Source organism: Chlorella variabilis, assembly GCF_000147415.1.
Source record: "Chlorella variabilis unplaced genomic scaffold CHLNCscaffold_6, whole genome shotgun sequence".
Classification (NCBI taxonomy): Eukaryota; Viridiplantae; Chlorophyta; class Trebouxiophyceae; order Chlorellales; family Chlorellaceae; genus Chlorella; species Chlorella variabilis.
Window position 1 is genome coordinate 400,742 of NW_005435082.1, and position 11,143 is coordinate 411,884.

General features: G+C 68.0%; 1 protein-coding gene across 1 annotated transcript; it reads left to right on the forward strand.

Annotated features, from left to right (window-relative positions):
- Positions 1-7,957: 7,957 nt before the first annotated feature.
- On the forward strand, positions 7,958-8,731 carry CHLNCDRAFT_21780 (hypothetical protein; the record flags this gene model as incomplete). The annotated part of the gene is made up of 3 exons (XM_005849005.1): positions 7,958-8,138; positions 8,336-8,439; positions 8,660-8,731. Coding segments are annotated over 3 exons (357 nt in total), but the record flags the coding sequence as incomplete, so codon positions are not given.
- Between the last annotated feature and the right edge of the window lie 2,412 nt (positions 8,732-11,143).

The following is an 11,143-nucleotide window of genomic DNA, read 5'->3' on the forward strand; positions in this document are numbered from 1 at the left end:
CGGTGCGCCTCGCGAAATGTTGCATTCCGGCCGCCGATCCATGTCGGCAGCTTCTGGAGCTTGCACTGCCGTGGCATGTCTTGTACCGGTCTGCAGTCAGCCCCCACTCTTCTGCAAGGCCAGGACGCGCGGTTTCCGTCCTTGCCTGTTCCCCTTCTGCTTGCTCCTTGCTCCTCTCTCATCCCCCTGCCCCAACCGCCCCGCCGCCGCCGCCCTTCCCCCACCCCCAGTGCTACTGCTACATCTGCGACTGCCCAGCGGGAGAGTGCGAGGAGTGGGGCGAGGGAGGCTCTTATGTGGATCATTGCAACGCCCACGACGACTCCGATTTTTTCCGCGGCATGAAGCGCCAGCGCAAGGCAGCCAAGGACCGCGCCGCTGCGCAGGCCGCCGCGCGGGCCGCCGCGCGGGCCGCCCGCGCGGGCTTTGGCTTTGGCGGCGGCATCAGCCCTAGCGCCGCAGAACTCATGATCATGGAGTGCGCCTTTGCGGCGGTGACGGGGCGGCCGCGCCCCGGCAGCGCCGACGTCAAGGCCGCCGCCAAGCCCGGCCTGCCACGGCCCTGCACGCTCAGGAGCATCCCTGATCCGGTCGCCGACCGCGACCTCATGCTGCTGGCCAGGATTGAGGTGGGCGTCAAGGCGCAGGGCAGCCACACCATTGCCAAGCTGCGCAAGCGGCTGGCCCCCACCGGATTCTACCTCCCTCCGGACCTGCAATCCGACGCCGGCGACAGGTGGGTGCTGGGGTAAGGGGTGCGAGGGCTGGTGGATGGGTGCTGGCAGCTGTAAGGACAGCGCGTTTGGGCCTGCATGCTGGGCCTTCGATGTATGTGCCTGCCTCCACGCTGCCTCCTTTCTCGACCATCTGCCCCTGCTGCGACCACAGGCTGCACATCGGCAACCTGTTTGAAACCCAGTGGGACCTCCAGACCAGCAAGTACTCCCCTACGCTGCTCAAGCTGAAGAAGCTGGCGCTGGAGGAGGCGCCGCCAGAGGACATCGCCACCCGTACGCGCCAGGTCAGCTGCAGGATGCAGATAGGGAGTCTGGGGAGAAGATGAATGGCTTCCTGCGGGCTTGCCAGCATCGTGCATACTGGCCGCACGTGTGTGCCTGCGCCTGCTTCTTGACCCTTCAGCCCGCCACCCGCTGCACCTGCAGGTCACCATACTGCACTATGACGGCCGGGCGCGGCCCACGACCTATGGCGTGCAGGTGGGTGGTGCAGCCAGGCGGGCAAGCGGGCATGGGTGCAGGAGGCAGCAAGAGACCTTGGGGATGGGTGCTGTGGCTCGCGGTCTGAGTTCCAGCGCCCTCTGCCGGTCGCGTTTCCTGGTGCAGGTGGGCAAGGAGGCCACAGTGCAGGAGATCATGGATGCGGCGGCGCCGCTGGCGGGCCTGGATGCCCAGGGCGAGCAGTTTGTGGCGGTGGACCTGGCCGGCGGCCTGCTGCACGCCTCCTTCCTGGCTGGCAGCCACAAAGTGAGTTGGGGGGTGGGCTGGGCTGGGGTGGGTGGCCTGGATGCGCGCTGAGTGGCGCCTGGGTTAGCAGATGCCTGCCAGCAGCCTCTGCTTGGGGCAGAGGACAGTCGGCACATCCTGCCCTCCTCGCCGCACACCTGCGGCTCCCACGGGCCATGCCTGCAGATCACCGACCGCGCCAGCAAGACGCTGAAGCTGGGCCTCTGGCGCCTACCCAAGCCCACCGAACCCGGCCCTGGCACCCCCAGCTACGCAGGTGCGGGCCGCTGGGCCGCCTCACCGCAAATACACCACGAGATGCTTTAAAACTGAAACTGTTGCCCCGCCACAGCTCCTTCCTCGCACCAACCACGCTCCTCCGCCCTCCACACCTGCCGTTGCCGCGCAGTCGTCTTCCACCGCAAGCCCAGCGGGCAGGAGCACCTCCAGTGGACCGACTACCCTCAGTGGGAGGGCGCCGGCTTCTTCACCATGGTGCCGCTGGGCAGGGCGCTGGCCAACGGCGGCAAGACCGCGGAGCGGGCGGTCCTGGAGCGCGTGATGGATGCGCTGACGCCGCTGCGCAAGGATGCAGAGGGCGCGCCGCCGCCCGCGCAGGTGCGCCGCGCGGGCCGAGGCGGCGGCCTGCGGGTGTGGTCCCACTCTGTGGCAGCGAGGGCATGTGGGGAAGGCGCACAGGCTCAGAGCGGAGTGCCCGGGCAGCTTCCCGCCCCATCCTCCTCATTTGTGCCGGCCGGTGAGGCCTGCCCGCTGCCGCTGCTGCTGCCGCCGCGTCTGCAGGCGGCCAAGGACCTGGTGGGTGCCGGAGTGCACCTCTGCCGCACCTCGTCCCACGGCGGCAGCTACAGCATGAGCGACCCTGCCGCGGAGTTCTGCATCAGCAGGCAGTACAACTCCTCCATGCGCTACGGCGAGGTCTGCTTCAGGTGAGGGGGCGCTGGGTGCCGGGGCGGGCGTCCAGGCTGGACTGCCTGGATGGGGGCACGCTGCTGCATGCTTGTTTCGGCTTTCAGGCTGGTTAATCTTGACAACACTTGCTCCACTGAGCCCCCAGGAGTTGAGTACGTGCTGGCTTGGTTTGTGTGGAAGAGCAGCTCTGATGACTCTTGTTCATGCCGCCCCGAGCGCCTGCACTGCAGGGATGGCCGCGTCTTCCTGCGCCTGGATTGGACCGCGGAGCGGCTGGCGCCGTTTGACACGCAGGCCTGGACGCACGCCGCCGTGGACGACAGCGCCTCGCCGGCGGCCATGCAGCCCACGCTCGACATCATCAAGGCGAGGGCTCATGGCTGCCCGCATCTCCCCTGCATCCTTGTGCTGCGTGTTTCATGTCCTTATGGTCCTGCGCGCTGCATCCACCAGTGCACGAGTGCATTGAGCCAGCTGCCTGCACGCCGACCGTGCCCCTGCCCCTCCGCCGCGTGTGCCTGCAGGCCCACGACGATTGGGCGGCCAAAAAGACGCGCGCCAAGCAGCTGCCGTACTCCATGCTGGAGGAGCTCAAGTCTGCGGCGCGCTGCGCGGAGCCGGGCGTCGTGTACCCGCTCCAGTGAGCAGCACGCGTCGCAGGCCCGCGTGGCGGCTTATGGCCAGCGGGCATACACCAGCCTGGGGGCCGGCAGATTGTCTGATCTGTGGTTTCGTGCTTCCCCACCTTTGTGCCTGCGGCCTTGCTCGTCAAGCCTGCCCGTCTGGCTCCCTTGGCCTGCTCTCCATGCAGCCGCAGCGCAGTTGATCCTCTGGCGCGTGTGGTGGTGGACCTTGTGCCGGATAGCGACGGGCCGAAAGGGAAGAAGGGCAAAGCGGTATTCAAGGTGAGTGGAGCAGGCGCAGCCTGCGGGTGCATTTGGGGTCGTTGGGTGCTGCGCTACCTGTTAGAGCCAGCGCTGAGCCCTGAGGGGAGCAGGTCCAAATGAGGGGCCTCAGCGCCCGCGCTCCTCATCGCTTGGTCGTGAGCTGCTGTCGAGCGCAGGTGTATGTGTGGAAGGGCGATCGCGGCCCGCCGCACCGCAACTTCTTCCGTGCCCACGACTCCTGGGATTCCGGTGGGTGGGCGCTGCCCATGCTCACCACATCTTGAATGCTTCCTGCCGTCTTGCCTCAGATGCATCTGCCCCTGCCCGCATTGCGTGCCTGCTTGCCCAAACCCAAAGCCTTGTTCAAGTTTGGCTCACCAAATCGCTGCGGCCCCGGCTGCCGTGCCCCCCCACCTGCAGGGCGCAGCTCCCGCCACCAGTTTGCAGAGCTGGGCAGCAACCCGCTCAACTCGACCATGGAAGTGATGCTGTGGGGCGACGCGGAGCACCGGGCCATGAAGGCGCGGGTCAAGGAGTGGTGAGGAGGTGGCAGATCAGCAGCCTGGTTGGCCTACTTGGGTCGGCAGGGCCTGCAGCCTCCTCATCTGCATGCCTGCTTCCCTTTGGTGTTCCTGATGAAAGGCACACTGATCGCATGCCGACCTCCTGTGCCTGCCTGCTCCCTGCCTGCTCCCTGCCACAGGTCGGACAAGGAGCAGGGCTGCGAGCGCAGCATCCCGGGCCTGATGAAGGCGTTGGAGCGTGGCGAGATGCCGGCGGCGCCTCAGCCCCCCGGCCTCACCGTCACCATGCGCCCCTACCAGCTGCAGAGCCTGCAGTTCATGCTGGACCGCGAACGGGGCGAGGGCGACTTCCGGTGGGCGGGGAGCAGCTTCTCTGTGGTCGCCACACATGCGAAACCTTGTCCCCCTGCCTGCTGACCAGTTCCACCCGAGCCCTGCTGCAGCCGCCTGTTCTGGGAGCGGCTGCAGACGCCCAGCGGCACGTGGTACTGGTGGAGCACGGTGCTGGGGCGTGCCAGCCTGGAGGTGCCGCCGCAGCAGTGGGGAGGCTTCTGTGCAGAGGAAATGGGGCTCGGTAAGGTTAGTTGCTGCCAAGATGGGGCACGAACGGCTGCGGCTGTACAACAACCACGCGGCACGCCTTCCCTCCCGCCGTGCGCCTGTGTGCAGCTCACCATCTTTTGAATCTTTCCAACCATGCATGCGTGCCTACCCATAGAGGCCGCCTCCCTGCTTCCCCTGCCTGCGCTGCAGACAATAGAGGTGCTGGGTCTCATCCTGGCCAACCCCGCGCCGCCGTTCCCGCCAGAGGGCAGGCACAGGGATGGGTCGTACCGCACAGCTGGCGGCCTGATCAAGAGCCGTGCCACGCTCGTGGTGAGCGGGCAGTGCCTGAGGGAGGCTGCTGCGGCATTGCCTGCTTGCTGCTTCAGACCAACTCCTGGCAAGCTGGCACGATGACTCACCGCCGCCACGGCTGCATGACACCTGCAGGTGTGCGCGGTGTCGCTGGTGGGGCAGTGGATCGCCGAGGCGCAGGCCAAGCTGGGCGGCAGCCTCAAGATGCACATGTACCACGGAAATGGCCGCATACGCGACCCCGTGCGCCTGGCGACGCAGTTTGACCTGGTGTGTTGGTGGCGGCCTCTGGCTGGGCCGCGTATATGCTGCGCCTGTTTACTGTGTTCCCGTGGCGGGCTGCTGAAGGGAGCAAGGCGTGGGGTCTCCTGCCCGCAATGCCGGCTCTTAACTGTCGCTGCCGCTCCTCTGACTGTCTGCCTGCTGCTGCTGCTGCTGTCGGCACATGTGTGTGCAGGTGGTGACCACATATGCGACGCTGAGCACCGATTTCGGCGGCAAGAAGGGCAATGCGCCGCCGGTGAGCGGCTGGGCGCCTGCCCCATCCCCCAGTTCCACCGTTGCCAGGGCTCGTGTCCCTGGCTGACGCCCCAACCTGCGCCATGCCCTGGCCTTTCATGTGCCCCCTTGCCTTACTCTCTTGCCTGTGCCTCCCGTCTGCAGAACTTCCCGCCGCTGGGCGCCATCGAGTGGCACCGCCTCGTGCTGGACGAGGCGCACACCGTGAAGAACGCCGCCGTGGGCCACTCCAAGGCGTGCGTGGCGCTCAAGTCGGAGCGCCGCTGGATGTGCACGGGTGAGGGAGGGCGCCAGCTCCCGCAGTGTGTGTGTGTGTGTGCGTGTCCTCTTCAAAAGCCGCCTGCCTGACTTTCTGTGCCAGGGCAGCCCGCCGTGAAATGATACTGGCCGCTGAGTTTAATTCTGCTGTGCTCCCTGCAGGCACGCCCATCAATACAGGTAACCGCTGAGGCTGCCCGTCTCCTTGCCTCTGGGCTGAGCATCATCGTGCGTTGTGTAGTCATCTGTGGGAGTATCCACTCAACTGTTTGGGTTTGCTTTGATGCGCTGCAGATGTCGGCGACTTGTATGGGCAGCTCTGCGTGCTGGGCCTGTCTCCCTTCAACATCAAGGTGAGAGACGTTGCGTTTCTGTTTTTGTTCGCTCCCCTCAGCTCCCTGAGGCATCCGACACGCTGGTATGAGCGTGGGTTTGTTGTCAGCTTGCGCCAGCACGGCGCCAGCTCAGCATCATCTTGGTGAACGCTGCCCCGCCTGCAGAACTTCTTCGACCACAACATCAAGTCCGCCTTTGGCAACAACGTGTTTGGGGGACACTGCCCGGCCCTGCTGTACACACTGGTGAGCCGCCCGCCCCAGACCCACTCCAGCTGGAAGTCTTGGACAGGCAGGATCAGTATCCCGCTCACCGCCATGCCGCCACCCTGGCTGTTTTCTCCTGCCAACAGTATGCTGCTGTTCATTAAGAATTCACATCTGCCGGGCCTGTTGCCTGTGTCCCCCGCTCGCATCGCTACAGGGCCAGGTCATGGTGCGCCACACCAAGAAGCAGGTGCTGGGCGGCGAGGAGGTGCTGCGCCTGCCTTCCAAGACCGAGGAGACGGTTGCAGGTGAGGCAGGGTGCGCTGGTGGAGTGCTGTGGGTGACAGACAGCGAGGTTGTAATGCCCCCGAATGCCTCCGAATGCCCCCAGGTCTAAACTCCCAGCTTTGCTCAATGTGATGAGCAAGCCACGCTCTGCAGCCCTCCACAACTCCATCAAACTCCAACTCGCGTCCCCTCCCGGTTGCCCGCCCCGCAGTGGTGCTAACGGAGGCTGAGCAGGAGATGTACAAAAAGGCGCATGCGGCCAGCGTGGCGCTGTTTGCGCAGTACCGTGCCCTGGGCAACGCCTGCATCAACAAGCACCTGCTGCAGATCATGGCGCTGCTGCTGCCCATGCGCCGGGTGTGCAGCGGTGAGTCTGGGGCCGTTTTGCAACACAGCAAGAGGACGGGGGTGGGGGCAGACATGCACGTGGAGGCATGGCATGGGGGGCAGGAGTCCTGGTGGATTGGCGGCGCTGGGGATGTCTGCGCTCAACTTTGTTGGGACTGTGTGCCTAGCGGCTGGGCTCTGATCCGACCTCCCTGCCCTCCCTTCCTTCCTGCCCCCTGCCTGGCCCCGCAGGCGGCACCCTCAAGCAGCGAGATCTGTCCGTCAAGGACCCTCTGTTTGGGGAGTATGCGGGGGTACGGCGGCGGCGCCTGTCCGGCGGCGCCGGCGCGGGCGGCATGGTCGCCACAGACCACTCGCTGGTGGCGCCTGAGGAGGAGTGAGTGGGGGTAGCCCGCTGGGCGCGATCCGCTGCCGCTGCTGCGTACCTGTGGGGCGAACGCGGTTTGTGATGCGCTGCTTTGGTGCACCGTTGGCCGGCATCGGACGTGCCCCCCTCGCGGGTGTTGCCATCCCACAGCGTGCGCCGCCCACCCTCGGCGCTGCCAGCCGCCACCCCCCAGTTGAGCCGAGCTGCCGCCTGTGCTGCCTCGGTGCGCTGCTGCCCCACCCCTTTTCCTGCAGGTGCGCCATCTGCATAGACATGCTGGAGAACCCATCGGTGACGCCCTGCAACCATTGGTTCTGCAGGTGTGCGCCTGTGTGGGTGGGTGGTCGTGGCGGTTTGGTGGCTTTGCGAGTGTGGGAGGGTGGGTGCAAGGCACGTACCCCAGCACCTCGTCTTTTGGGTGGAGCAAGGGCAGCTGCGGGCCTGCTGGTGGGGCCTGCTGGGATGGCTTGTGATGTCGCTCCGGCCTGCTGCCGCTCATCTGCAGGGAGTGCATCCTGGGTGTGCTGGCTGCCAATGCCAAGTGCCCTCTCTGCCGCCGCGACATCACTGCGGCCGACCTGCGCCATGGAATCACTGCGGCAGAGGCAGACGAGGAGGAGGCGGCGGCTGCCGCGGCGGCGGCCGCGGCGGGCGACAAGGGCAAGGCGCCTGTGGGCGAGGGCGGCGGCAAGGAGGCGGGTCCGGAGCCCGCTGTGCCGCACGCAGAGCCGGTGTACGTGTCGGAGAGCAAGCTGCAGGCGCTGCTGAAGGAGGTGCGCGGCTGAGGTGGCGGCTGAGCTGGCGGGGAGAGCAGCAGGCAGCAACCAAAATGCCCGACCGCCTTGCCTCCCTCCCCAGGAGGCCCAGCAACCCGCTGCCTTGCCTGCTTAACCCCCACCCTTACCTCCCACAATGCCACCCCAACCATATCCTCACACCCGGCGCTCCACCCGCTCACCTGCAGCTGCGCTCGATGCGGCGGGCCGACCCCTCCGCCAAGGCCCTCATCTTCTCCCAGTACGTCACCACCATCGAGTGGCTCAAGACGCGCCTCACCCAGGCCGGCTTCGGCTACCGCTTCATCTCGGGATCCATGCCGCTCAAGCAGCGCGCCAAGGCCATCAACGCTTTCCAGCAGGACCCGCCCACCACGGGTGAGGCGGAGGCTGGGGCGGCGGCTCGGGGTGGCGCGCCTCACCCAGGCCGGCCCCCGGCCTGTGGCTTTTGCTGCCGGCCGGGTGGCCGGCGAGCGGGCGAGCGCTTGGTGCAGCAGCCGCGCCCTTTTCCAATACAACCACGCGCGCCGCGAACGCCGCCCTCTCGCCATGCCCCCTCGCCTCCCTCCTTGCAGTCTTCCTGCTCAGCATGCGCAGCGGCAGCGTGGGCATCAACCTCACCGCCGCCTCCCATGTCTTCCTTATGGAGCCGGCACTCAACCCGGCCCTGGAGGAGCAGGTGTGCGTCGGGGTGCTGGCGCGCAGGGTCTGCTGCCGGCTTGTTACCCACCTTAGAAGCGGTCAGAGGAGGTTGGGGCAGGGGACCCACGCCTGGCGTGAGGCCTCGGAGGGCCCGGTTCTCTGTAATCTCAGTCGGTCGATCAGTCGGAGGTCGCTGCGCCGGTGCACAGGCCTGCCATCCCGACGGTTGCCCCCATGCATGGCTGCCTGCCCTGCAGGCCATCGGCCGCGCCTGGCGCATGGGCCAGCAGCGCACGGTGACGGTCAAGAAGTTTTACGTCAAGGCGAGCCCCGGCCCGCTGCCTGCCCGCCCCGCAGCTCGCGCCCTGGTGCAGCGGCTTGCCCCGCATGCGGTGCCTCGCCCCCACCTGCTCCCAGCGCCAACCCCAACCACTCCAGCCACCTCGACCCGCCTTCCCCATCCTGACGTCCCCCACCACACCACGCACCCTGCCCCACACGCAGGGCTCTGTGGAGGAGCGGATCATGGAGGTGGTGAAGCAGCGCACCGACGCGGTGGCAGGCGGCGGCGCAGGGGCAGGGGCAGGCGCAGGCGACGACGAAGACAGCGAGTACGAGAATCACTTGCCCACCCGCATTCGGTCGCGGCAGCAACGCACCAACGTCCGCATGCAGGTGAACGCCGGCGCCGGCTCCCGGGCCTGGCGAGGACCCCGGGCGGGCAGAGCAAGCGGCCGTTTGGGGCGGGCGCGATGCGGCCCGCGGCCACCGACCGAGCCGCCGGCTGCCCGCTGCTTCTGCGCTGCCGTTTGCTGAGCCTGCGGCGTCCTGTTGCAGCAGCTGAGCCTTTGGCTCGTTCCTGCCTGCCCGCCTCTGCCTCGCAAAAGCAGGTGCTGGCCCTGTGTCCCGCTGCCTCTCTCCACCCCGGTGGCCCCCTGCCTCCCCGCCCCGCCCCGCCCTGCCCTGCCCCGCAGGACCTGGTGGGCTCCATCAACGCCGACCGCCAGCAGCTGCGCGTGAGCGAGCTGGAGGTGTTGTTCCAGGTGGGTCAGGCTGGGCTGGCGGCAGGCTTTGCTGGTGGGGTTGCATGTCAGTCCGTCCCTGTGCTGGGGTGGCCTGGCCAGGCCTGTACTTATCATATATATACAGGGCCTGGCAGTGGACAGCAGCCCAGGAGCTGCGTGAGGTTGGTGTGGGGTTTATCCCTGGCCCGAAACACAGCGCTGTAACGATGCGTGCGGCGCTCGGCCTTGCGCCCTTTGCCGCTGCAGGAGCCTGCGTTCCCGGCGCCGCGCGTCCCGGAGAGCGACAGCGAGGATGAGGAGGAGGATGCGAGGGCGGCGGCGGGGATCGCCGCCGTGGCAGCCCACCGCGCCGGCACCAGCCGCGCCCACGCGGCGCTGGGCGGCAGCTACCCCCGCCGCGGCGCCGGCAGGCACCTGCGCAGGGTGGGCCGGGCGGCGGACAGCGAGGAGGAGGAGGGGGAGGATTGGTTTGAGGAGGAGGCGACAGGGGCGGCGCCGGGGCACGGCGCTCGGGAGGAGCCTCTGGGGCGGGGCGCCCGCCGCGCCACCCGCCGCGCCCGCCCCATAAACTATGCTGAGCTGTCGCGGGGCGAGGACAGCGAGGTGGAAGGCGCGGAGGACGAGGAGGAGGAGGGCGGCAGCGACGATGGCGGCGAGGACGAGGCGGCGGCGCCGCCGCCGCGCCAGGTGCAGCAGCGCCGTGGCGGCGGCGGCATTCGCGGCCGCAAGCGCAAGCGGCTCGGCGGCGGCGACTCGTCAGATGAGGAGTGGGCAGCTCCCCAGGAGGAGGAGGAGGAGGAGGCGGCGGCCAGGTGCCCGAGGAATCGCCCGCAGCCCGCCTGCCTGCCTGCCTGCCTGCCTGCCTGCCGCACCCAGCCACGGCACCCACCCGGTGCTGCTGGGGTCACTGCATACGCTGCCTGAGCACTCCCGTTTGGCAGGCCTGGGCCGTGGAGCCTGACACTGACGCCGCTTCCCTCTCCTGCCTGGGTTGCTCCCTCCTGCCTGGCTCCTGCTGCTGCAGGGCGGCCTCTAGTGAGGATGAGGACTTCTCCCTGGAGGAGGAGGAGAGCCTAGAGCTGGAAGAGTGGGAGCGCCCCGCGGCACGGAGGCGCAGCGCGGCGGCCAAGGCGCGCGCCTACGGCAGGCAGGCTGCGGCGCGAGGCACGGCGGCGGCGACGGCGGATGGCACGGATGGCGAGGAGGAGGCGGCGGGCGAGGGGCGGCAGCAGGAGCAGCGGGAGCAGCAGGAGCAGCGTGGAAAGCATGGCGGCCGGCAGGAGCAGGAGCAGCCCGCCGCACGCATCAGGAGCGTGCAGGTCGGTAGCCAGCCGGCGGTGGCGGTGCCGCCTCTCAGCAGCCGCCCAGGCAGCGCCTCGGGGCGGCTCAGCTCTGGGGAGCCTGCCGTCGCGCCCGCCAGCGACGCGGCAGCGGCGGCCACCGCCGCGCCGGCCGTCGCCGATGGCAGCCTGCCCCGCCTCGTGGTGCGCGGGCCCAAGCGCGGCCACCGGGTGGCGGCCTTGATGGCGCACCTCACCCACCCCGCATCTGCTGAACCCGCCGCCGGCGACGGAGCGGCAACAGATGCCTAGGGACTAGCACAGGAAGAAGAAAGCCGCTAGATCAGCTCGCAACACCAAACCCAGCACCTTGTAGCCAAATCTCCCCTAGTCTAGCGCTCAGCTTGCTTTGCCTATTTGTACATATCCCTTGTCC